This window comes from Panthera leo, chromosome C1 (assembly GCF_018350215.1).
Source record: "Panthera leo isolate Ple1 chromosome C1, P.leo_Ple1_pat1.1, whole genome shotgun sequence".
NCBI classification, from domain to species: Eukaryota; Metazoa; Chordata; class Mammalia; order Carnivora; family Felidae; genus Panthera; species Panthera leo.
This window is the reverse complement of record NC_056686.1, coordinates 182,009,252-182,032,222: the sequence shown is the minus strand read 5'-3', so window position 1 is coordinate 182,032,222 and position 22,971 is coordinate 182,009,252. Positions and strand designations below refer to the sequence as shown.

Here is a 22,971-nt window from a genome sequence, read left to right as displayed (position 1 = left end):
TAGGTGCTCAATAAATATTTGATGAGGTTTTGAATATGGTGATGGTTAGTTTTATGGGTTATTTTTGTGGAAAAGTATTTCAAATTGACATCAGTATTTGGGAGCCTTTGTAGAGTCACTGTTTTTTAAACTGGCCCTTTTGGTTACTAATATTTCCAGACTATACTCCCCCAATGGTAATGATTTATGCTTCTAAACAAAGTAGCTTCCAAACCACTGCATTAGTCATAGGAGATAAGATAAAAAATGCCAGTGTGGAAGTCCAGTTGGCTGCCCCAGATGGGTCTTTACACACAGTATAGATTTCTTGGTATGCTGCCTCTTTCGAGAATCCAGTCCTCAGCTCTGCAAGTGCAGATACCAGATTTGGTTAGTCCCATCTAATTACAGCCATCAGAGTCTAATTGATGAACTAGTTTGTAAATTCATTAATTTCCAGTGATTGACATACCTTCCTCGTGAACAGAATACTGATAATAGTTCATAGTATCCATTTACCCGTGACAAGTTATGTGGAATACTGAAATGTCAATTAGAATGTAGCTTTGTGTAGAGTATCTGAATGAGAACTAAATTAAACTTTCTAGTTCTAGGGGGTAGAAGTAGAAGCTGGTTCTTTTCCCTGTGAATAACTCTTTTTACACAGAGTTTACATGCAGAAAACCAGCTTTATTCCTGCCTCCTTGGACCAAGTGGAGGTTTCTATTGCTGATCGAAAACTACAAGTAATTTTTGTATATTAACCTTGTATCCAGGAACCTTGCTTAATTCATGTATTCTGGCAGTATGTATGTATATTCTTTTGGATCTTCTGTGTACATATTCTTACATTTATTTAGGATGTTCACAATTCTTGAAGCTGGTCATTATGACTTTTTAAGAATGATTACTTATTTGTTGTTCAGAATATGTGGGTTTTTAAAAATTTTTGTCCTTCCTCAAACATATTAACTATCTTGTCTATCCAGCATCTTTGGGATTTGACGTATTTCATGTAAGTGAATAAGCTTGCAAGTTTTTTAATACAATTATGTAAAATTATATAAAATGTATGTAAAATTTTAACTGTTTCATTGGAGTTTTTCTAAAATATGTTACATGCCTCTGCTTTAACAGAAAATTGGCCTCAAACTTAAGCATTACATGATCATTTAAGGTTATCATTATGAACTTGCAAAAATTATTGTACTATAGTGGCATCCTCAGATACAAATGAATTATGTCATATTATTTTGTTCCTGAAATGATAATACTGTTTTAATAATAGCATCTATTAAGCTTTTACTGTATCCTGGGCATTATTCTAAGTGCATATATATAAAAACTCACCTCATCCTTAGAGTGAGCCTAAAGCAGACATTATTATTATGGTACTGTATTTATTTATCTACCTATTTATTTAAATGGTACAACCACTATTTATGTATGTTTGTGTGTATGTATGTATGTATATAAGCTCTGTGCTCAGCATGGGGCTTGAACTCCCAACCCCAAGATCAAGAGTTCTTTGGTCTTTCTGACATTATTATTTAAAAAAAAATTTTTTTTAAATTTTTATTTATTTTTGAGAGAGAGAGAGAGTACAAGTGGGGGAGGAACAGATTAGGGAGACACAGAATCTGAAGTAGGCTCCGGGCTCTGAGGTGTCAGCACAGAGTCCGATGTGAGGCTCGAACTCACGAACCATGAGATCATGACCTGAGCCAAAGTCAGACGCTTAACTGACTGAGCCACCCAAATGCCCCTGTCAGACATTATTATTAACCTCTTTTACAAATGAGGAAACTGAGGTTCAGAGAGCTTCAGTAATTTACCCAAGGTTATACAGTTAGTGATAATTGGAGATGAAGTTTGAAATCAGACAGCTTGACTCTGGAGGCCTTATTTTTAATCACTATGCTATGCCACCTGGTGTGTACCATCAGACTTGTTTAGTTTTCAGGTCTGTGTCTTACAGTTCTTTTATTTTTTTTTCCTCTCTGCTTTTAAGTGGTAACTATGTACCCTTCTGATTTCCCACTTAATTCTCCTGTACATCTTAATGAGGCCTAAAGGTTGAGTCAGCAGTTCCTACAGAGTAAAATATATGACTTTGCAACAGATTTCTTCTTTGGGTTGTGTTTTGGAATGTTTGTTCTCTACTTTTACTTTCAGAAAATACTGGATTCTTTTTTTTCCCTTTTGACTACCGAGTGTTCTAATGGGTTTTTGTTTGTTTCTTGGCAATCTCCATGTGTCTTTCTTCAGGAGAAACATCAGATGGAGTCAGTAAATCAGTTCACAAGGTCTTTGCTTCCATGCTTGGAGAGAATGAAGATGATGAGGAGGAAGAGGAAGAAGAAGAAGAAGAGGAAGAAGAAACACCTGAGCAACCCACTGCAGGAGATGTGTTTGTATTGGAGATGGTTCTCAATCGTGAAACCAAGAAGATGATGAAAGTAAATAATTTATTTTAGTCTTTATAAACATAATGTAAAAATGTGACATAGTAATCGAAAAAGAAATCTTTAAATTATACGTATATCTGGAAAGAATTCAAACTGTAAAAAAGGAAATATCATGAGACAACTGTTACGTTTCTTTTTTTTTTTTTTTCTTTTTATTTATTTTGAGAGAGAGAGAGAGAGCCTGTAAACATGAGCAGGGAAGGGACAGAAACAGAGGATCCGAAACAGGCCAGAGAGATCATGACCTGAGCTGAAACCAAGAGTCAGACGCTTAACTGACTGAGCCACCTACTTTCTTTTTTTTTTTATTTTTTATTTAAAAAAAATTTTTTTTTTCAACGTTTTTTATTTATTTTTGGGACAGAGAGAGACAGAGCATGAACGGGGGAGGGGCAGAGAGAGAGGGAGACACAGAATCAGAAACAGGCTCCAGGCTCCGAGCCATCAGCCCAGAGCCTGACGCGGGGCTCGAACTCATGGACCGCGAGATCGTGACCTGGCTGAAGTCGGACGCTTAACCGACTGCGCCACCCAGGCGCCCCTGAGCCACCTACTTTCTTATGTTTCACCTTAGAGATTTTTTAAAATGTAAAACCTTAATTATTGCGTGTGTCAAAATATGCTATAGTTTTGCTATTAAAAGTTCCATATTATAACTTTTTAACCAACTTTCTTCTGAGTAGATAAATTAGAAGGAAGGAGGATCTTCAGTAGGTTATTAGTGGCACATAAATCCATTTTGCAACATCAGGTTCTACATTTGTTATTATTCTAGTTAGTAATTAATAATTCTTGACCACTTTGATTTTTACTTTCTTTATATACTTCACTGTGGTTTGAACTTTCTACTTAGGAAGTTTGTTTTAGTTTTCTGAGGTGTTCCTTTTTGGAGAATGTTATAGAATATTTCTTTTTCTTGTTGAGATTAGTTTTAGACTTTTTCCTGAAATATAGACTTTAATATTAATGGGTTAGAATTATAGTCATTTAGTCCTTATTTCTCAATTTAGAATATTGAGAAATTTTAAAGGGAAATTTCAGTTTCATTATGTTCTGCATTTATTAATTTGGTTGGAATTGAAATCTAAGACACTACTGTATTTTAGTCTAAATGTCATTTTTTTTCTATACAGGAGAAAAGACCTCGAAGTAAACTTCCCAGAGCTCTGAGGGGTCTCATGGGTGAAGCCAACATTCGCTTTGCTCGAGGAGAACGGGAGGAGGCGATATTGATGTGCATGGAAATCATAAGACAAGGTGTTTTCTGTAGGGGGGATTATTGACAATAGCAGTTTAATAGTGTGTCTTAAAACAAGTGGAGGAGCACTTCACTGTACTATTTGGAAAAAATATTCAGAAGCTTGGAAATGATTATGATAATAGTGATTTGCCATTTTTCATATTCAGTAGAAATCATTACCAAGAAAATGAAAATCATAGAGTATGACTTAATGAAATATTAATATTTATTGAACTCTTATAGCCTTTTTTTATTTTTGTTTGTTTTTTAATGTTTCATTTTGGGGTTTTTAGACTTTTGGAGCATTAGTGTTTTTTATTAAATTTTTTTTTTTTTTTTAACGTTTATTTATTTTTGAGACAGAGAGAGACAGAGCATGAACGGGGGAGGGGCAGAGAGAGAGGGAGACACAGAATCGGAAGCAGGCTCCAGGCTCTGAGCCATCAGCCCAGAGCCCGACGCGGGGCTCGAACTCACGGACCGCGAGATGGTGACCTGAGCTGAAGTCGGCCGCTTAACCGACTGAGCCACCCAGGCGCCCCGCATTAGTGTTTTTTAAATATGACACGTGTTGAAACCACTTAAAAAGTGTTCTTTTTTTTCTTTCATTTTCCAGATTAGGCAGAGCTAGATTATTTTAATCTACTTTTTGGTAAAAGACACAATTTACATATATCATTTTTCATTAAACTGCAAATCTTGGGCTCATTGGAGGATATCTTCAGAAGTGACTCTTTGATTAATCACTTATATTTGTCATTTTGTTTTCCTGATGTGTTGCCAAATGGTGACCTGCGTAGTGGCTTGGGTTATTGTAATACAGTAAACTGTTCATTTATCTTTTCAGTATTTTGGCATTTCATTTTATCTGGGCAAGGGTCCTTTTAGAGGTCTTTGGTTTTTTCTTTGTTAATTTTATTTTTTTCATCATGATAAATGTACTCTTTAATCCCTATACCCTCTTACTCACCCCTATCCCCTGACCCACCTCCTTTCTGGTAACCATCAGTTTGTTCTCTATTAAGAATCTGTTTTTTGGTTTCTCTCTCTCCCTCTTTTTTTCTTTGCTCATTTGTTTTGTTTCTTAAATTCCACATATGAGTGAAATCATATGGTATTTGTCTTTCTCTGACTGACTTATTTCACTTAGCTTTATACTCCCTAGCTCTATCCGTATTGCAAATGGCAAGATTTCATTTTTTTTTATGGCCAAATAATACTCACACACACACACGCGCGCGCACACACACACACACACACACACACACACCATCTTCTTTATCCATTCATCTATTGATGGACATTTGGGCTGTTTCCATGGTTTGGCCGTTATAAATAATGCTGCTATAAACATTGAGGTGTATGTATCCCTTCAAATTAGTGTTTTTGTATTTTTTGGGTTAATAGTAATACAATTACTGAGTCATAGGGTAGTTCTGTTTTTATTTTATTTTTAAAGTTTATTTATTTATTTTGAGAGAGCAAGTGAGTGGGGGAGGGGCAGAGAGAGAGGGAGAGAGAATTGCAAGCAGGCTCCATGCCTAGTGCAGAGCCTGATGTGGGGTTTGATCCTACAACTGCAAGATCATGACCTCAGCCAATATCAAAGAGTTGGTTGCCCACCTCACTGAGCCACCCAGGTGTCTGCCCCCCTCCCCCTTTTTTTTTAATAAGCTCTACACCCTACATTGGACTCATGACTCCGAGATCTGGAGCCACATGCTTTACCAGCTGAGCCAGCCAGGTGCCCTTGGGATTGTTTTCTTGATTTCACTTTCTGCTGCTTCATTATTAGTATATAGGAATGCAACAGATTTTTTTTTTAATTTTTTTTGAGACAGAGAGAGACAGAGCATGAACGGGGGAGGGTCAGAGAGAGGGAGACACAGAATCGGAAACAGGCTCCAGGCTCTGAGCTGTCAGCACAGAGCCCGACGCGGGGCTTGAACTCGCAGACCCCGAGATCATGACCTGAACCGAAGTCGGCCGCTTAACCGACTGAGCCACCCAGGTGCCCCGGAATGCAACAGATTGATGTACATTGATTTGTATCCTGTGACTTTACTGAATTCATTTATCAGTTGTAATAGTTTTTTGGTGGAGTCTTCAGGGCTTTCTGTATATAGTATCAAGTCATCTACAAATAGAGTTTTATTTCTTCCTTACCAGTTTGGATGCTTTTTATTTCTTTATATTGTATAATTACTGTGGCTTGGACTTCCAGTACTATGTCGAATAAAAGTGATGAGAGTGGACATCCTTGTCTTGTTTGTGATCTTAGGGTAAAAGCTCTCAGTTTTTTACCATTGAGTGTGATATTGGTTGTGGGTTTTTCATATAAGGCCCTTATTATGTTGAGGTATGTTCCCTCTAGATCTGCTTTGCAGAGGATTTTTATCATGAGTGGATGTTGTACTTTTTCAAATGCTTTTTCTGCATCTGTTGAAATGACCATGTAGTTTTCATCCTTTCTCTTATTGATGTGATGTATAGTGTTGATTTTTTGTGAAAACTGAGCCACCCTTACATCCTGGGAATATCCCATTTGATTGTATTGTATGATTTTTTAATGTATTGTTGGATTTGGTTTGCTAATATGTTGAGGATTTTTGCATCTGTATTCATGAGAGATACAAGCCTGTAGTTCTTTTTGTAGTGTCTTTATCTTGTTTTGGTATCAGGGTAATATTGGCCACATAGAGTGAATTTGGAAGTTTTCCTTCCTCTTATGTTTTTGGAATGGTTTGAGGAGAATAGGTATTAACTCTTCTTTAAATGTTTGCTAGGGGGCACATGGGTGGCTCAGTCGGTTAAGTGTCCAACTCTTGGTTTCGACTTAGGTCATGATCTCACAGTTTGTGAGATCCAGCCCTGCATCAGGCTCTGTGCTGACAGCATGGAACCTGCTTGGGATTCTTTATCTCCCTCTCTCTCTGCCCCTCCCCTGCTGATGTGTGTGCATGCACACTTGCTCTCAAAATAAATAAACATAAAAAAAATAAATGTTTGGTAGAATTTACCTCTGAAGCTGTCTAATCCTGGACTTTTGGTTTTTTGATTACTGCTTCAGTCTCATTACTGCTATTGGTCTGTTCAAAATTTCTATTTCTTCCTGCTTCAGTCTTGGTAGGTTGTATGTTTCTAGGAATTTATCCATTTCTTCTAAGTTGTCTAATTTTTTGACATAAAGGTTTGCATAATCTTCTGTTACAGTTTTTGTATTTTTGTGGTGTTGGTTGTTATTTCTCTCCTTTCATCTGTGACTTTGTTTATTTGGGTCCTCTCACTTTTTTTTTTTTCCTTTTCCTTTTTTTGATAATTTTACTAGAGGTTTATCAATTTTGTTGATCTTTTCAAAGAACTTAGCTCCTGGTTTCATTGTTCTGTTCTATTTTTTTTTTTAGTTTATCATTTGTTTCTGCTCTAATTTTTTTTTTAAGGTTTTATTTTTAAGTAGTCTCTGTACCCAGTGTGGGGCGTGAAATCACAATCTGAGATCTAGAGTATTGTATACCCACTGAGCCAGCCAGGTGCCCCTCCACTCTGATCTTTATTATTTCCTTCCTTTTGCCGGGTTTGGGTTTTATTCTTCTTTTTCTAGCTTCTTTAGATATAAGGTTAGGTTGTTTATTTGAAAATTGTCTTGCTTCTTGATGTCCTGTATTGCTATAAACTCACTCTTAGAACCAGTTTTGCTGTGTCCGAAAGATTTTGGATCATTGTGTTTTCATTTGTTCCTGTGTAGTTTTTGATTTCTTCTTTGATTTCTTGGTTGACCCACTTATTGTGTAGTAGCATCTTATTTAGCTTCCATGTATTTGTGCTCTTTCCAGATTTTTTCTTACAGTTGATTTCTAGTTTCATAGTTTTGTGGTCAGTAAAGATGCGTGGTATGACTTCAATTTTTTTTTAATTTGTTGAGACTTTTTCTGTGGCCTAAAATGTGATCTGTTCTAGAGAATGTTCCATGTGCACTTGAAAAGAATGTGTATTCTGCTGTTTTATTATGAATGTGTGTGTTAAATCCATCTGGTCCAGTGTGTCATTCAGAACCACTGTTTGTTGATTTTCTGTTTGGATTATCTGTCCATTGTTATAAGTGGACATCACTTACATCCTCTACTACTATTGTATTATTACTGGTTATTTCCTTTATATTTGTTATTAACTTTTTATGTATTTGGGTGCTTCCATGGTGAGTGCATAAATATTTACAATTGTTATATCCTCTTGTTGGATTGGCCCCCTTATTATTATATAATATCCTTCTTTGTCTCTTTTTAAAATTTTTTAAAATGTTTTTATTTATTCTGAGACAGAGATAGAGAGTGAGTAGGGAAAGGGCAGAGAGAGAGGGAGACCAAATCTCAAGCAGGCTCTGCACTGTCAGTGCAGAGCCCAATGTGGGACGCAAACCTACAAACCATGAGATCATGACATAAGTTGAAATTCAAGAGTTGAATCCTTAACCAACTGAGCCACTCAAGCTTTTGTCTCTTGTTACAGTCTTTTTTTTTAATTAAATTAAATTAAATTTAATTTAATTTAATTATATATATTTTTTGTAGATTTTATTTTTTTTAAGTAATCTTTACACCAAACGTAGGGCTCATACAACCCCGAGGTCAAGAGTTGCATGCTCTAGTGACTGAACCAGACAGGTACCCCAAACTCTTTGTTTTAAAGTCTGTTGTCTTGCTACCCTGGCTTTCTTTTAACATCCATTTGCACGATAAATGTTTCTCTGTACTTTCACTTTGAATCTGCAGGTGTCTTTCAATCTGAAATGAGTCTTTTGTAGGCAGCATATACATGGGTGTTAATTTTTTATCCATTCTGTCACACTGTCTTTTGATAGTGGCATTTAGTCCATTTACATCAAAGTAATTATTGATAGATATGTATTACTATTTTGTTACTTGTTTTGTGGTTGTTTCTGCATATTTTCTCTGATCCTTTCTTCTCTTGCTCTTTCATGGTTTGTTGGCTTTTTTTAATGATATACTTTGATTCCTGTCTCTTTATTTTTTTGCATATGTATTACTGGTTTTTTATGTGTTTGGCATTAGGTTCACATATAAAATCTTTTGCAAATAGCAGTCTATATTAAGTTGATGGTCGCTTAAGCCCATTCTTATCTCCCCTCCATGTTTTAGATACATAGTGTCATATTTCACATCCTTTTATTTTATGAATGCTTTGACTTATTTTTGCAGAAATACTTTTACTTTTGTGTTTTTTACTTTTCATACTTTCACGTAGGGTCTTTCATTTGCATTCAAAGAGTCCCCTTTAATTTTCTTGTAGGGCTGGTCTTAGTGGTGATGAACTCCTTTATTTTTTGTCTGAGAAACTTTTTATCTCTTCTTCTATTCTGAATGATAGCCTTGTTGGATAGAGTATTCTTGTCTACAGATTTTCCCCTTTTAGCACTTTGAATATATCATGCCACTCTCTTACAGCCTGTAAAATTTCTGCTAAAAAATCTGCTGATAGCCTCATAGGGTTTCCCTTGTGTGTAACTGTCTTCTTTTCTCTTGCTGTTTTTATATTTTTTCCTTATTAGTGCACTTTGCTATTTTAATTACTATGTGTCTTGGTGTGAACCTCCTTATTGAATTTTTGGAGGTATCTCTGTGCCTCCAGGAGCTGGATCTGTTTCCTTCCCCAGATTGGGGAAGTCTTCAGCTGTTATATCTTCAAATAAAATTTCTGCCCCCTTCTCTCTCTTCTTCTGAGATCCTTATAATACACATGTTATTATGTTACTATGTTATGGTTGATGGAGTCATTGAGTTTCCTAATACTTCCCAATTTGCATAATTTTCTTTCCTCTCCTTTGCTCAGCTGGGTTACTTACCATTACTGTGTCTTCTAAGTCATTAATTTGTTCTCCTGCTTTATCCAGCCTGATATTCCATTAAGTGTATTTTAATTTCATTTATTGTGTTCTTCATCTGTGATTGATTCTTTTTTAGCTCTGTGTTAAGGGTCTCACTGATGTCTTCCATTCTTTTCTCAAGTCCAGTGAGTATCTTTATGATCATTACTTTAAATTCTGTATCAAGCATATTTGTATCCATTTTGCTTTGGTCTCTTGCTGTGGTTTGGTTCTATACTTTCATTTGGGAGATACTTCTCTGTCTCTTCATTTTGTCTGACTTTCTGTGTCTGTTTCTTTATGTTAGGAAAATCAGCTACTTCTCTTGCTGTTAACGATAATATCCTTATGAAGAAGAGGTCCTGTAGTGCACTGTAGTCCAGTGTCCCCTGTTCCCCAGGGCCTCGTGCTTCAGGGAGTGTCTCCTATATGTGTCTTGTGTGCTCTGCTGTTGAGTCTTGGCCTCTTTTTCTTTCAGTTCAGTTGTCTGCAGAGGCTCTCTTTGCCTATTGTGGGCATTGTTTGGTCCCCAGCAGAAGTGGATTGCATTTTAACAAGGTGTGCAGTGGTCTGCTTGCAAAATGAGACCTGCCACCACTTGCAGCTGCCGCGTTTGAAGTCCCACACAACTTGCAGGTTGGGAGATGTGGTGTCTGTGGTTTGCACTGATCTTCTGGGGGAAGGGCCTGTAACGGGGACTAAGGCCAGCTTGGCTAGGAAGGGTGGATCTGCCAAAGTGCAAGGGGGCAGGGCTTGCTTTAAACAAGTTAGGTAGCGAGTGTTGGTTCCTGCAGGTGGTTGTTGTTTATGCTGGGGGTAGATGGGTAGGGAGATGACGCCTGCTAGCTCCTTTGTTCCTGGAGGGGTCTCCCCGTGATCCCTGTCTCTCTGGGACGTGCTCTGAGATGAACAAATCACTCTCCCTCCCATCTGCCCCTGGTGTCTTTCAGGCTGCTGGTTCTGCATGGTATCTGCATGGCCTGTTTTTTGTGCTATCTAAGGGTAGGGACTTTGCTTGCTAATATCCTCTTGGGTCTCCTAGAGCCATGCTGGTGGATTTTTTAAATTGCAGACTTTAAGTCCCATTGGTTATAAGAACTCAACGAAACTCGGCTACTCTCGCTTTCAAAGGCAAATATTATGGGGATTCACCTCACCATTTGTGGACTCTCCAGTGTGAAGTTTCCTTCTTTGCACCACTGGCTTCCTTCCTGTTGCAGACGGCCCTCTTTGTCTCCCAGACTGTGTCTTCACACTTCATACCTTCTTCATTGTGACCTCTTCTATACCTTTTATTGTGGTTTTTGTTCTGCCGGTCTTCAGATCGTTTTCTGGATTATTTATGCTGATATCAGTGTTATCTAGTTGCATCCATGGGATGAAGTGGGGTTAGGGTCCGCCTACTCTACCGTCTTCCCAGCCAACCCTCCTGAAGTCTTGTTAAACATTTCCTGGATTGGAGCACCTGGCTGGTTCAGTTGGTAGAGCATGTAACTCTTGATCTTGGAGTTGTGAGTTTAAGCCCCACATTGGATGTACAGTTTACTTTAAAAATTTCCTGCATTGCTTATTAGGATAACTTGAGGTCACTGCTTTTTCTTTTCTATCTGAGAAACAAGATTAACCACACTTTTTTCTTGAGAATATTTTGTTTGGTTCCTACATTGCAATATTATCTTTTCCTTTATATTAGTTTATAGTTGTTTATTTTTGACAATAACTTTGACTTTAATCCCTTGTGATTTTAGAACTTCATTTCAGAAATGCAGATTAACTATTCATTTTGATATCCTGGATTTAGGTGCAGTTTAGATATCCTCAGTCCATTCATTCCATATGCCTGTGGTTGTTGGATCATGAAGATTCAACACTGATGTGCTGATGCTCATTGGGATGAATTCACTCAGTTATTAAGCCATGTTGAGCCTTAGCAAAGGGGGATTTTCATAAGGAGCACATGGTGGAGAATAGAGTTTTTCATGAAATGATACCTTCTAAATTCCATCAAGTAGTTCGTATAATTCTGCTAGGGTGTTTAAAAGAGTTTAATTATTACAAGATCATAATTTGAGCCATAGGATTGTATCATCTCATGCTTCTTTCCTCAGTCAGTGGAATTTGTTTTTTTTTTAATTCATTATAGCTCCTCTGGCTTATGAGCCATTCTCTACTCTGGCCATGATATATGAGGACCAAGGTGATATGGAGAAGTCTCTGCAGTTTGAGTTGATTGCTGCGCATTTAAATCCCAGTGACACTGAAGAATGGGTTAGATTGGCAGAAATGTCTCTGGAACAAGATAATATTAAGCAGGCTATTTTTTGCTACACAAAAGGTAATTAAAATGTTTTTATTTTGTTTGATAAAAATGTTACATAATATATTTTTTGATAATTGTACTTGCTACTCTGGGGTGATGTTAGCTGAAATGTATTTATTCCTTATATTCTGTCCCTATATTCTGTCATCCCAGGGTTAAGTATTTGGAGCCAGTCTGCTTTCATGTTTATCAGCAACTTTATAGTGTGAGCTAATATATGGCACAAAAGTTGGTAGAACACTACCTTCAATTTCCTACTGAGATCATTGTTGGTTCTAAGCTGTTCCTTGAGGGTTAACATCACACTAAGTTACCAAATGAAGATTAATGTAGAGATTCAGGTTCTGTCTGGTCTTAGAGTAAACCTAACTGAGGGTTCCTGTGAAGATAGATTTGTTCTAGAGTAACCCACTTAATTCTATTAGACAATTAGTTTAGAGTGTTCATTTAATTTTCTGAAAAGAGAATTGGTCATACCCAAGTATCATGAACACCTTTTTGTGATAAATCCATAATTTGTATTCTCTTTTTTCTTTTTAGCTCTTAAATACGAACCTACTAATGTCCGTTACCTGTGGGAGCGATCAAGCCTTTATGAACAAATGGGGGATCATAAAATGGCAATGGATGGTTATAGGCGTATTTTAAACCTTTTATCTCCATCTGATGGAGAACGTTTTATGCAGTTGACTAGAGATATGGCAAAGTAAGTTTGGAGTGAAGTATATATAGATGCTCCTAATAATCATCTTATTTTACACGTCAAAGCACATATTTGAAGTAGAATATATTTTTTATTGAGGTTCAAAGAAGTGTTTTATTTCCTATATTTTATATTGTGCTTAAATATAGAGGTGGGTTTTTTTTCCAGTAATTTTCTGTTTCCAAGTCAACTGTGTGATTACTTAGAAAAATTTATATATACAATTACCTTCAAGTGTTCTGAAGTTTAAAAATGGGGCATGTTCTAAAAGGATGATTAGGTTCCTAGGTTTCCATAACTTAGTTGATGTACATTTGCAATAATATTAGATTAGTTGTTGTAAATATGCTATTGAAATGTTTGTGGTCTGGGGTTTTCTATAATTGTATCTTTAGTTAGTACTAGAATAACATCTTAAGACAAAAATTTTTCTTTATGGTTGACACAGCACTGACTGTGGTATATATTTTATTTTAAAATATCCCATTTTCAATGACATGGATGGAACTAGAGTGTATTATGGTACGTGAAATAAGTCAGTCAGGGAAAGGCAAATACCATGATTTCATTCATGTGGAATGTAAGAAACAAAACAGCTTAACAAAAGAGAAGGGAATAAAAAGAGAGGGAAGCAAACCACAAGAGACTTAACGTTATAGAACAAACTGAGGGTTGATGGAGGGAGGTGAGTGGGGGATGGATTAGATGGGTGATGGGTATTAAGGAGGCACTTGTGTTGAGCACTGGGTGTTATATATAAGTGAAGAATCACTAAATTCTCCTGAAACCAATATTACACTATATGTTAACTAATTAGGTTTAAATAAAAAATTGAAAATAAAAATAAAAAATAAAATATTATATGCTACTATACTTCTCTGACATGCTGTACATCAAAGCAAAGCAGGAAACATTTTGGCTAAATAATGTCTTGTAAGCTCTCTTTTCTAGAGGTATCTGTAAATGGTATTTCAATCTGGGATCAACCATCTTGATCTGGTTAGTGCAGTAATCTGTGGAAGGGATAATAGTAGTCTGGACCAGGATAAAAGTGCAGGTGGTGAGAAGTAATCAGATTCTGGGTGTATTTTAAGGCTGAACTCAACGATGTTCTAATAGGAGATGGGTGGGTGTGTGTGTATGAAAGAGAGAGGGAGACACACACACACACAGACAGACAAGGGAAGGGTTCTTAGGACTAAACCCTGAGGCACTCCAGTGTTTAGAAATCAGGAAAATCAGGAGGAAGCAGCAGGGAGACTGAAAGGAAATGGGCAGTGAAGTAGGAAGAAACTAAGAGAACATGATATACTAGAAATGTATTGAAGAAAGCACTGCAAGGAGGAGGGATGGAATAGTCCAGATAGAGCATGTAAAATGAGGACTGAGTATTGACATTGGAGATGGGGTGAGGGTTCCTGGAGTATTGGCAGCTCTGGAGAAATTTATAAGGGGAGCAGAGGAATGAGAAGATAATTAGAATGGGTTGTAGGGGTAAGAGATAATTTTTAAGTTGGGAAAAATTACAATGGATTTGTATTCAGCTGGTGTAATCCACAATTGAGGAACACACTGAAGATTCATGAGAGAAGGGACAGTTGCTTGAGTGATATCCTTGAGTAGGTTGGAGAGAATGGGATCTAGTTGGGGGTTTGCCTTATAGGTGGAGAATGTGGAATATATGGCCATGGGTGTGTGTAAGTAGGAAGATGTATTGGGAGTGTGTGGGATGTCATGATCTGGTTCTCTGCAAACTAAGAAGCAAGGTCATCAGCTGACAGGATCAGAGAGTTTTGGAGGTTTGAAGGGAGAGATGAGAAGCGGTTGTCTAGGTCTTTGGGGCCTTGCTGCAGCATTTGTATCACCTAGGAGCCTGTCATAAATTAGAATCTCAGTCCTGCCCCAGCTCTACTGAATCAGAATATGCCTTTTTACAAGATGCCCAGTTGCTTTGTATGCACATTCAGGTTTGAAAAGTACTGGACAAGGTAACTGTAGAAAGACTGCTGACAGCACCATGGGCCCACTTGAGGCTAGTGATCATTAATTTAGAGTGAGTCCAGTCAGCATGGTCAGCTTGACAGGTGGTTGTGAAGTGTAGGCATATTTGGATTAACAAGGGTTGGGATTTTATCACATGACTTTATCAGAAGGGACAGAAGGACAGGAGAAGTAAGGAGATGCACAAGGGAGTAATTACAATGTTGGTCTATGGAGAAGGAGGAAAGTGAAGACAAGAGGCTGCAGGACAGTGAAACAGGTAGATCGATGCTTTGTAGACCCCACTGAGGTGGAACAGTTGTTGGAATTGGGTGATAGGGAGGATGAGCTGGAATGGTATGAGGTAGCTTTTGTAGAGTGAGGGGCTTGACATGATGGCATTGTCAAATGGGCATTGCCCATTTTTCTCTGGATCAGCTATGATTATGATTTTAAGGAAAAGTTTTTTCTCCTCTCTGATTTTAATAAAATGGAAATCATAGGTAATGGATGGTCTGAGCAAGGATGTGAGTTTTATAATCTGAATTAAATAAGTATTCATCCATTTTGTCATTTATTTTTTCAGGAGTTACTATGAAGCCAATGATGTTACTTCAGCTATTAACATAATTGAAGAAGCTTTTTCAAAACATCAGGGTCTTGTTTCCATGGAAGATGTTAATGTAGCAGCTGAACTATATATTTCTAACAAACAGTATGACAGAGCTTTGGAGGTAGGAACATGTAATGTGTTTCTCTCTTAGATTTAGGACACATTTCTGCATTTTAGAAATTCTTACAAATTGACAATTCCTCACTTGAGTTATAAAAAATTAAATTATTTATATACTAAGTTATATTTTTAAAGTCTATATGGAAACAGATTTCTAGATTCTATAGTAATTCCATATGAAAGGTAAAGTATAGTTATATGATAAAAGCTCTCGCCATTATCACAGGTGCCAGATAGTCTGTACTTCAGGGTAGCAGGACTGAGCAGCCAGACCAATTGCTGTGATTCCGTTCCTAAGCTGTTGGGAACAGTAGTTTGGTTTGATATAGGGGAATTATGTATCTTCTGTTAAACATTTAGTTAATATGATATAAAAACGTTAATATATCACAGTGGTTCCTTATTTTAAAGAGATTTGTTGATGCTTTTTATAGTTCATTTAGGATGAACTATATATTATTTGAATTAACTGTACAAATCTTTGCATTGTGAAAAGGTTTTTCATATGTATCTATTATATCATTTCCTTTTTTTCTTCCATTCTTTTAGGTAATAACAGATTTTTCTGGAATTGTGCTGGAAAAAAAAACTACAGAAGAAGGCACTTCAGAAGAGAATAAAGGTTGTAGTTCCTTCTGCATAGAGTGGATAGTATACATAATCCTCTCTTTTTTATAATGTGGCATTTAGAAATTGATAGTTAAATGTTCTCGTAACAAGTTGTCCCAGAAGCATTTTTTTCTTTATAGAGATTTCATATCTTTTTCTTATGGATATTTACTCACAAGACATCTTTTTAAAAAATTGTTTTCGGTCCCTTTTTACTTCTCAGTACATCCATTTGAACATGGCATTTCTCATTGATCCAGGTCTTTTTAGTGATACGTGAACAAAGAATGGATTACTGAACAGCTATCAAAAACATTTGGATATAAAGCAGTTTAATTTTTAGGAAGGACTTAAAATACTCTCCTTGAAAAAAATCTACTTCAAACTTAAGCATTCACATAAAAAGTAGAAACTGATATGATTACTATCTTTGAAAGCTTAAAATATGTAGTTAGGGATCTGGCTAGAAAGTCATACCTGAAGTATGGCTTGCAGTATCCCTTTCAGCTTTTTCCTTTGTATCACACCCATTAACCTGTTCTGTGCAAATATTAGCATGCAAGACCCTGTCTGAGGTTGTAATAAAATTGAACTCTGGGCAAAATAGATGTCCCTTTTCTTGTGAGGAAATTCCTATGTAGTACCTTCCACCTCTACCCCATGAGGCTTTTGGTGGTGGTGGGGAAGTGGGAAGACACTTGTTACCTGAGTACTGCCTGCTTCAAAATACTTCTCTCCCTGGCAGTCATGAAGCCTAAAAATTCCATCATTATATAATCCTTTGGGTTAAGGCATAATTATTCAAAAACAAAAGCCTTTTTTTTTTTAAAGGATCTATCCTAATGTAAAGTAGTAATTCATTTTTACAGTCAATTTGTGTGCTAATTCATAGAGAACAAGGCACCAATAAGACATGGGAAAGATAAATATTGAAGTGAAAAGTTTTTGGGGAATGAAGAGCCCAGTTCAATAAGAGTTTCTTATAAGATTCTATGCTGGGGGGCGCCTGGGTGGCGCAGTCGGTTAAGCGTCCGACTTCAGCCAGGTCACGATCTCGCGGTCCGTGAGTTCGAGCCCCGCGTCAGGCTCTGGGCTGACGGCTCGGAGCCTGGAGCCTGTTTCCGATTCTGTGTCTCCCTCTCTCTCTGCCCCTCCCCCGTTCATGCTCTGTCTCTCTCTGTCCCAAAAATAAATAAAAAACGTTGGGAAAAAAAAATTAAAAAAAAAAAAAAAAAGATTCTATGCTGGGTGTGTGGGGAATATACAGAGGATGAGTATATTTCCTGCCCTTAAGGACATGGGGGAGTGGGATTCAAATGAAATGTATACAATTTAATTTTATTTTTTTTTTTCAACGTTTTGTTTTTTTTTTTTTTTTTAATTTATTTTTGGGACAGAGAGAGACAGAGCATGAACGGGGGAGGGGCAGAGAGAGAGGGAGACACAGAATCGGAAACAGGCTCCAGGCTCCGAGCCATCAGCCCAGAGCCTGACGCGGGGCTCGAACTCACGGACCGTGAGATCGTGACCTGGCTGAAGTCGGACGCTTAACCGACTGCGCCACCCAGGCGCCCCTATACAATTTAATTTTAATAGGAACAGTGTGATCATCTCTTTAGTAAACCTGACATTATGGGAAAATAGAGAAAAGCAATATACTAAGATCAGAGGATGTTTCTAGAAGTATAATTTAAGCGAACACCCAAGAGGAGGTACATATCAGACTGAGGTCCCAGGGTGTGGGAGCACTACTTGGTATGGACAGGATTAGATAAGGTGCTTTGGTTGAGGATCCTGGATAATGAATGAGTAGTGAATGAGTAGTAAAGAGTAGGAATTATAATACCATGAGAGCATGCATTAGGGTCTCTGAAGGACTCTGTCAATTTTGATAGTTTTCTTGGACCTGGCCTAAACTAGAGTTGAGTCTCAGTTAAGTTGTTTTGCAGCCATAATTTTTCTTTTTTTTTAAGTTTATTTATTTTGAGAGAAGGCATGAGTGGCGGAGGGGCAGAAAGAGAGAGGGAGAAAGAATTCCAAGGCTCCGTGCTATCTGTACAGAGCTCAACACGGGGCTCGAGCCCATGAACCGAGAGATCATAACCTGAGCCAAAATCAAGAGTCAGATGCTCAACTGACTGAGCCACCCAGGTGCCTCTGTACTTGCTGTTTGAGATCTTTCTTCTAAAAAATTAATTCATGTTGAAATATACTGCTATTGTTTTGAAAATATTAAGGAAAGGGGCGCCTGGGTGGCTCAGTCGGTTGAGCGTCCGACTTCAGCTCAGGTCACGATCTCACGGTTCGTGAGTTCGAGCCCCACGTCAGGCTCTGGGCTGATGGCTCAGAGCCTGGAGCCTGCTTCCGATTCTGTGTCTCCCTCTCTCTCTGCCCCTCCCCCATTCATGCTCTGTCTCTCTCTGTCTCAAAAATAAATAAACATTAAAAAAAATTTAAAAAAAAATGTTAAGGAAAAATAGAATTATGTTCAACTTTTAATTGTAGATATGTTTGTTAGTCATTTTGTTTAATATATTTTGCTGAGTTTCATTGGCCATTCCTCCTTCCTTCCTTCCTTCCTCCCTCCCTCCCTCCCTCCCTCCCTCCCTCCCTTCCTTTCTTAATGATTTAACATATCTGAATTCAGGAAACATCTTAACATAAATCAACAACATGTCACAGTTAAAGTAGTGGTGTTTGTCTCTCTTAGTATATAAAATAATGGTGTATCTGAAATCGGGCATCTTAGAGTTGATAAAATAACTTTAAAGAAAGAGATAATCCAGACAACTAGGACATTAAAACACTTTCAATGTAAGCAAAATTTGTTTTTCATATGCATTTTTGAAAATGAGAACATTTATTGGTGGATTAATAAGCATTTCCATTGAGGTTCACAATAAAATGAGGTTTAAAAGATACTGCTCTTAGCACGGAGCCTGCTTGGGATTTTCTTTCTCCCTCTCTCTCTGCTCCTCCCCTACTCATGCACACACTCTCTCTCTCTCTCTCTCTCTCCCTCAAAATAAATAAATAAATAAAAAGATACCGCTGCTATATGTTAGTTGATAAACTATTATTTAAACCGTAGGGGCTGTAAATAATATCTACTGCCTTCTTTAGCATTGTCAAATTGCCACTAAAGTGTCTAAATAATTATTCTCAATCTCTGTACTTACCTGATAGAACTGGTAACCGCTTGTGGACCACTACAGGCTTCAGACTTCCCTTTGAGTGGCACTGTCCTATAGCATTATAATATTTGTTTATTTTGAGAGAGAGAGAGAGCGCACGCAAGTGGGGATGGGCAGAGAGAGAGAGAGACAGACACAGAATCTGAAACAGGCTCCAGGCTCCAAGCTGTCAACACACAGCCCAACGCGGGGCTCGAACTCATGAACCATGAGATCATGACCAGAGCTGAAGTCAGATGCTCAACTGACTGAGCCACCCAGGCACCCCTGTCCTATAGCATTATAAAGTGACCCTCTTATTTCTATTAAAATATAGTTCATCCAAATTCTACTTTGTCTGATGAGATTGTAACCCCTGCTTTCTTTTTGTTTTCATTTGCCTATTGTATCTTTGGTTTGCCATTTTGTTTTCAACCTTCCTGAGTTATATGATTTCAGGCATGTGTCTTATTTTCAACATAACATTGAGTTTTACTTTGTGATTATTCTTGAAATCAAATTTTTGATTTACACATCTGTACACACTATATCTTTAATAGGTATGCCATAGCCACTGTCTACAGAAGAAATAGGCTGTGGATATAGTTGTGAGTCAGATTAGTCCTTATCCTCATGGAGCTTATGGTCTAGGTAAATTTAAATTTTAGGACTCTGTTTGAGGAAAATAAATGTCTTAAGTTGGTTTCCTGTAACAGTTATTATATTGGAGCTTAGAGATAAAAATAATCTATCAATTAAACTTGTCTAAATCCTTCCATGACTTCATAATTTTAGGGAATTCTATAATTTATATGGCAAATTCTATAAAACATGAGTTATTTCATTTTAATATAATTGTAGGTTTTATTCTATCACTTAAGATCAATCTCTGATGTTTCTCTATGCTTCAGTGTTGTTTTTTTTTTTCTGAAATGGAAACTTACTTGGAACTTACTAGACTTTACAAAATACAAAATATTTTAAATGTGGATAAAAATTCCTTTGACTGATTTCTCAGGGCTTTAAAAATTGTTTTACCTTGGGGCACCTGGGTGGCTCAGTTGGTTGAGTGTCCGACTTTGGCTCAGGTCATGATCTCGCAGTTTGTAGGTTTGAGCCCCACATCAGGCTCTGTCTGTGCTGACAGCTCAGAGCCTGGAGCCTGCTTCAGAGTCTCTGTCTCCCCCTCTTTCTGCCCTTCCCCTGCTCAAAAATGAATAAACGTTAAAATTTTTTTAACTGTTTTACCTTAATGAAGTTTTAGAAAATAACACAACATTTAATTTATTCCTTTCTTAGCCTCTTTATCATAAAGACTGAAAAGAGACTTTTGAATTCAAAAAAGAAAGAGTGTATATATTCTTGTTGGTCATTTTTGTCTTTCTCTTTTTTTTTCTCTGTAGATTTGATAGGTGTGGGAGTTTCTGTAGGTTTCAGATAAGTGGATAAAGTATTAGGAAAAGAATTGGAAGGATAATTGCTACCAAAGGACAGACTGAAGAGAATATAAAAACCTAGTAATAAGAGTTGGTCCAACTTAGAATTGACTACAGAATCATTTGCTCTGAATGAAGTAAATGAGATCTTATGTAGAAGATACAGAGCTTGCTTCATTTGCCCTACATTCTAAGCTTGCATATAGGAACTGCTTTTTGCCTGTCTTTCTAATCCATAGCTGGTGAAAATGTTACCTGCACTATACCTGATGGTGTGCCAATAGATATCACAGTGAAGTTGATGGTCTGCCTTGTACATCTCAACATTCTTGAACCACTTAATGTAAGTAACATTAAGATCTGCACTTGAGATACTTCAGATAAAATCACATTTTCTTTAGATGACAAGTAATTTTAAGTTTACCCTAGATTTCACATTTTTCAGTAACCCAGGAAGTCACCATAAGCATCAAATTATTTGTGTGTGAATATCTTACAAAAGCTGAACTGGGCTTGTAATGATTTGTTTCTCTTTTCTTTTCTTTTTTTAAGTTTATTTATTTATTTTGAGAGAGAAGGAGAGAGTGCGCATGTGAGCTCAGGAGGGGCAGAAAGAGATAAGGGAGAGAGACAATCCTAAGCAGTCTCTGCAACGTCATTGTAGAGCCCAGTGGGGGGCTCGGACCCACGAACTGTGAAATCATGACCTGAGCCAAAACCAAGAGTTGGATGCTTAGCCAACTGAGCCACCCAGGTGCCCCTTGTTTTCCTTTTTAAATGAGAACAATCCAGAGATCAGAATTTGAGATTGGGCTTTTTAGACAGTTGGTAAATTCTGAAAGTTCTTCCCTTTTGCCAGCTTTGGAGTATTTCGTTGAATAAAAAAATTTATTGGGCATCTGCTTTGCAGACCTTAGGATAAGGTATTGAATATAATACACAAACCCTGCCCTCATGGATCTTTTATTCTAATGGGAGTAAATGGATAACAAAATAAATATGCAAAATATAGGATGTTAGTTGGTGGTACATACTCTGGAAAAAATCAAACAGTGAAGAACAGAGAATATTGGGAGTAGGAGGGTGGTCAGGAAAGCCCTCTCTGAAAAGGTGACCTTTGAATAATGACAGAAATATCAGCAAACACAGAGGCCCTGAAGCTTGGGTATGTTTGTCTTAGCACAGAAAGAGCACAGCAAGTCAGTGTTATCTTAGCTCCTGCCATGTCTGCTTACACCAGCCCTTCAAAAGTAATGTGTGGCTCAGTCGGTTGAGCATCTGACTTCAGCTCAAGTCATGATCTCACAGTTTGTGAATTCAAACCCCACGTTGGGCTCTCCGCTGTCAATGCAGAGCCTGCTTCGGATCCTCTGTCCCCCTCTCTCTCTGCCCCTTTCCCACTTATGCTTGATCTCTCTCAAAAATAAATAAACATTAAAAAAAAATACTTTAAAAGTAGTATGTTGAATGAGTGATGGTAGTATGAGTTCTTTCTAATAGAGAAATAGAGATTCAGAAATGAATAGAAAAATGGTTATTTAAAGCTGTTTTCATTAAACCTTGCTCCTTTTCGGCTTGCTTCAAATAACTGATAGACATGTGAAAAGAGAAATATACCTACATGTCCATATTTGTAATGATTGTTTGACTTCAGACTTTTATTTTGGGGTCTAGCCTCTCTTGACAACACTAGTGGAACAGAATCCTGAAGATATGGGAGACCTCTATCTAGATGTTGCTGAAGCTTTTCTGGATGTTGGTGAATATAATTCTGCACTTCCCCTCCTTAGTGCATTAGTCTGCTCTGAAAGATACAACCTCGCAGTAGTTTGGCTTCGGCATGCAGGTAATACTTCTTTGTGGGAGGGAGAAGTTTTAATCATATAAACAGGCAAGAACTTACTTTCCAAAATGGTAATAATTATTTAAAATATTAATGTCTTGGTAAAAGTGAAAGTATTTCTAGTTTCAGGGCAGTTTTTTGAATATCAGTTTCTTTTGTTTGCTTGTTTTTTGCGTATAGTTGACACACAGTGTTACATTAGTTTTAGGTGTACAACATAGTGATTCTGCAACCCTATGAATGTTAGTATTTTAAATTGTCATGGTATGCCACTATATGATTTCCCCCACATTAATGCTTTGGAAGAAAGATTTACTTAATGCTACTGGAATGAAGTAAGACTAACCATGTCCCTGGTAAAAATACTTTATACAAGTCATTTACCTGTCTTAACCATAGGCTCTGACTTCTAGTAATAGAAGTATAGAAGTTTTCTATAACTAGAGAAGCATTGATTGACAATTTGGGTTATTTTGAGACCTATCACAATATGAAATTGCTAAGAGCACTTAAAGATAACTCTTTACTGTTTGGATGAGTGAACATGAATACAAATGTAATAACCATCATAAAAACATTATTTGTGATATTTGAATTTAAAAGACA

The 22,971-nt window shown here is 37.2% G+C and overlaps 1 protein-coding gene across 2 annotated transcripts in view; it reads left to right on the top strand.

Moving 5' to 3' along the window:
• GTF3C3 (general transcription factor IIIC subunit 3) overlaps positions 1 to 22,971 on the top strand; it is a 41,488-nt gene that overhangs the window by 1,275 nt on the left and 17,242 nt on the right. For both annotated transcript variants that reach the window (XM_042949554.1, XM_042949553.1), the window contains exons 3-10: positions 2,248 to 2,438; positions 3,581 to 3,704; positions 11,712 to 11,903; positions 12,429 to 12,594; positions 15,158 to 15,305; positions 15,854 to 15,926; positions 20,762 to 20,865; positions 22,197 to 22,368. In XM_042949554.1, coding sequence (XP_042805488.1) covers positions 2,248 to 2,438; positions 3,581 to 3,704; positions 11,712 to 11,903; positions 12,429 to 12,594; positions 15,158 to 15,305; positions 15,854 to 15,926; positions 20,762 to 20,865; positions 22,197 to 22,368 — 1,170 coding nt within the window. The remainder of the gene's footprint in view (positions 1 to 2,247; positions 2,439 to 3,580; positions 3,705 to 11,711; positions 11,904 to 12,428; positions 12,595 to 15,157; positions 15,306 to 15,853; positions 15,927 to 20,761; positions 20,866 to 22,196; positions 22,369 to 22,971) is intronic.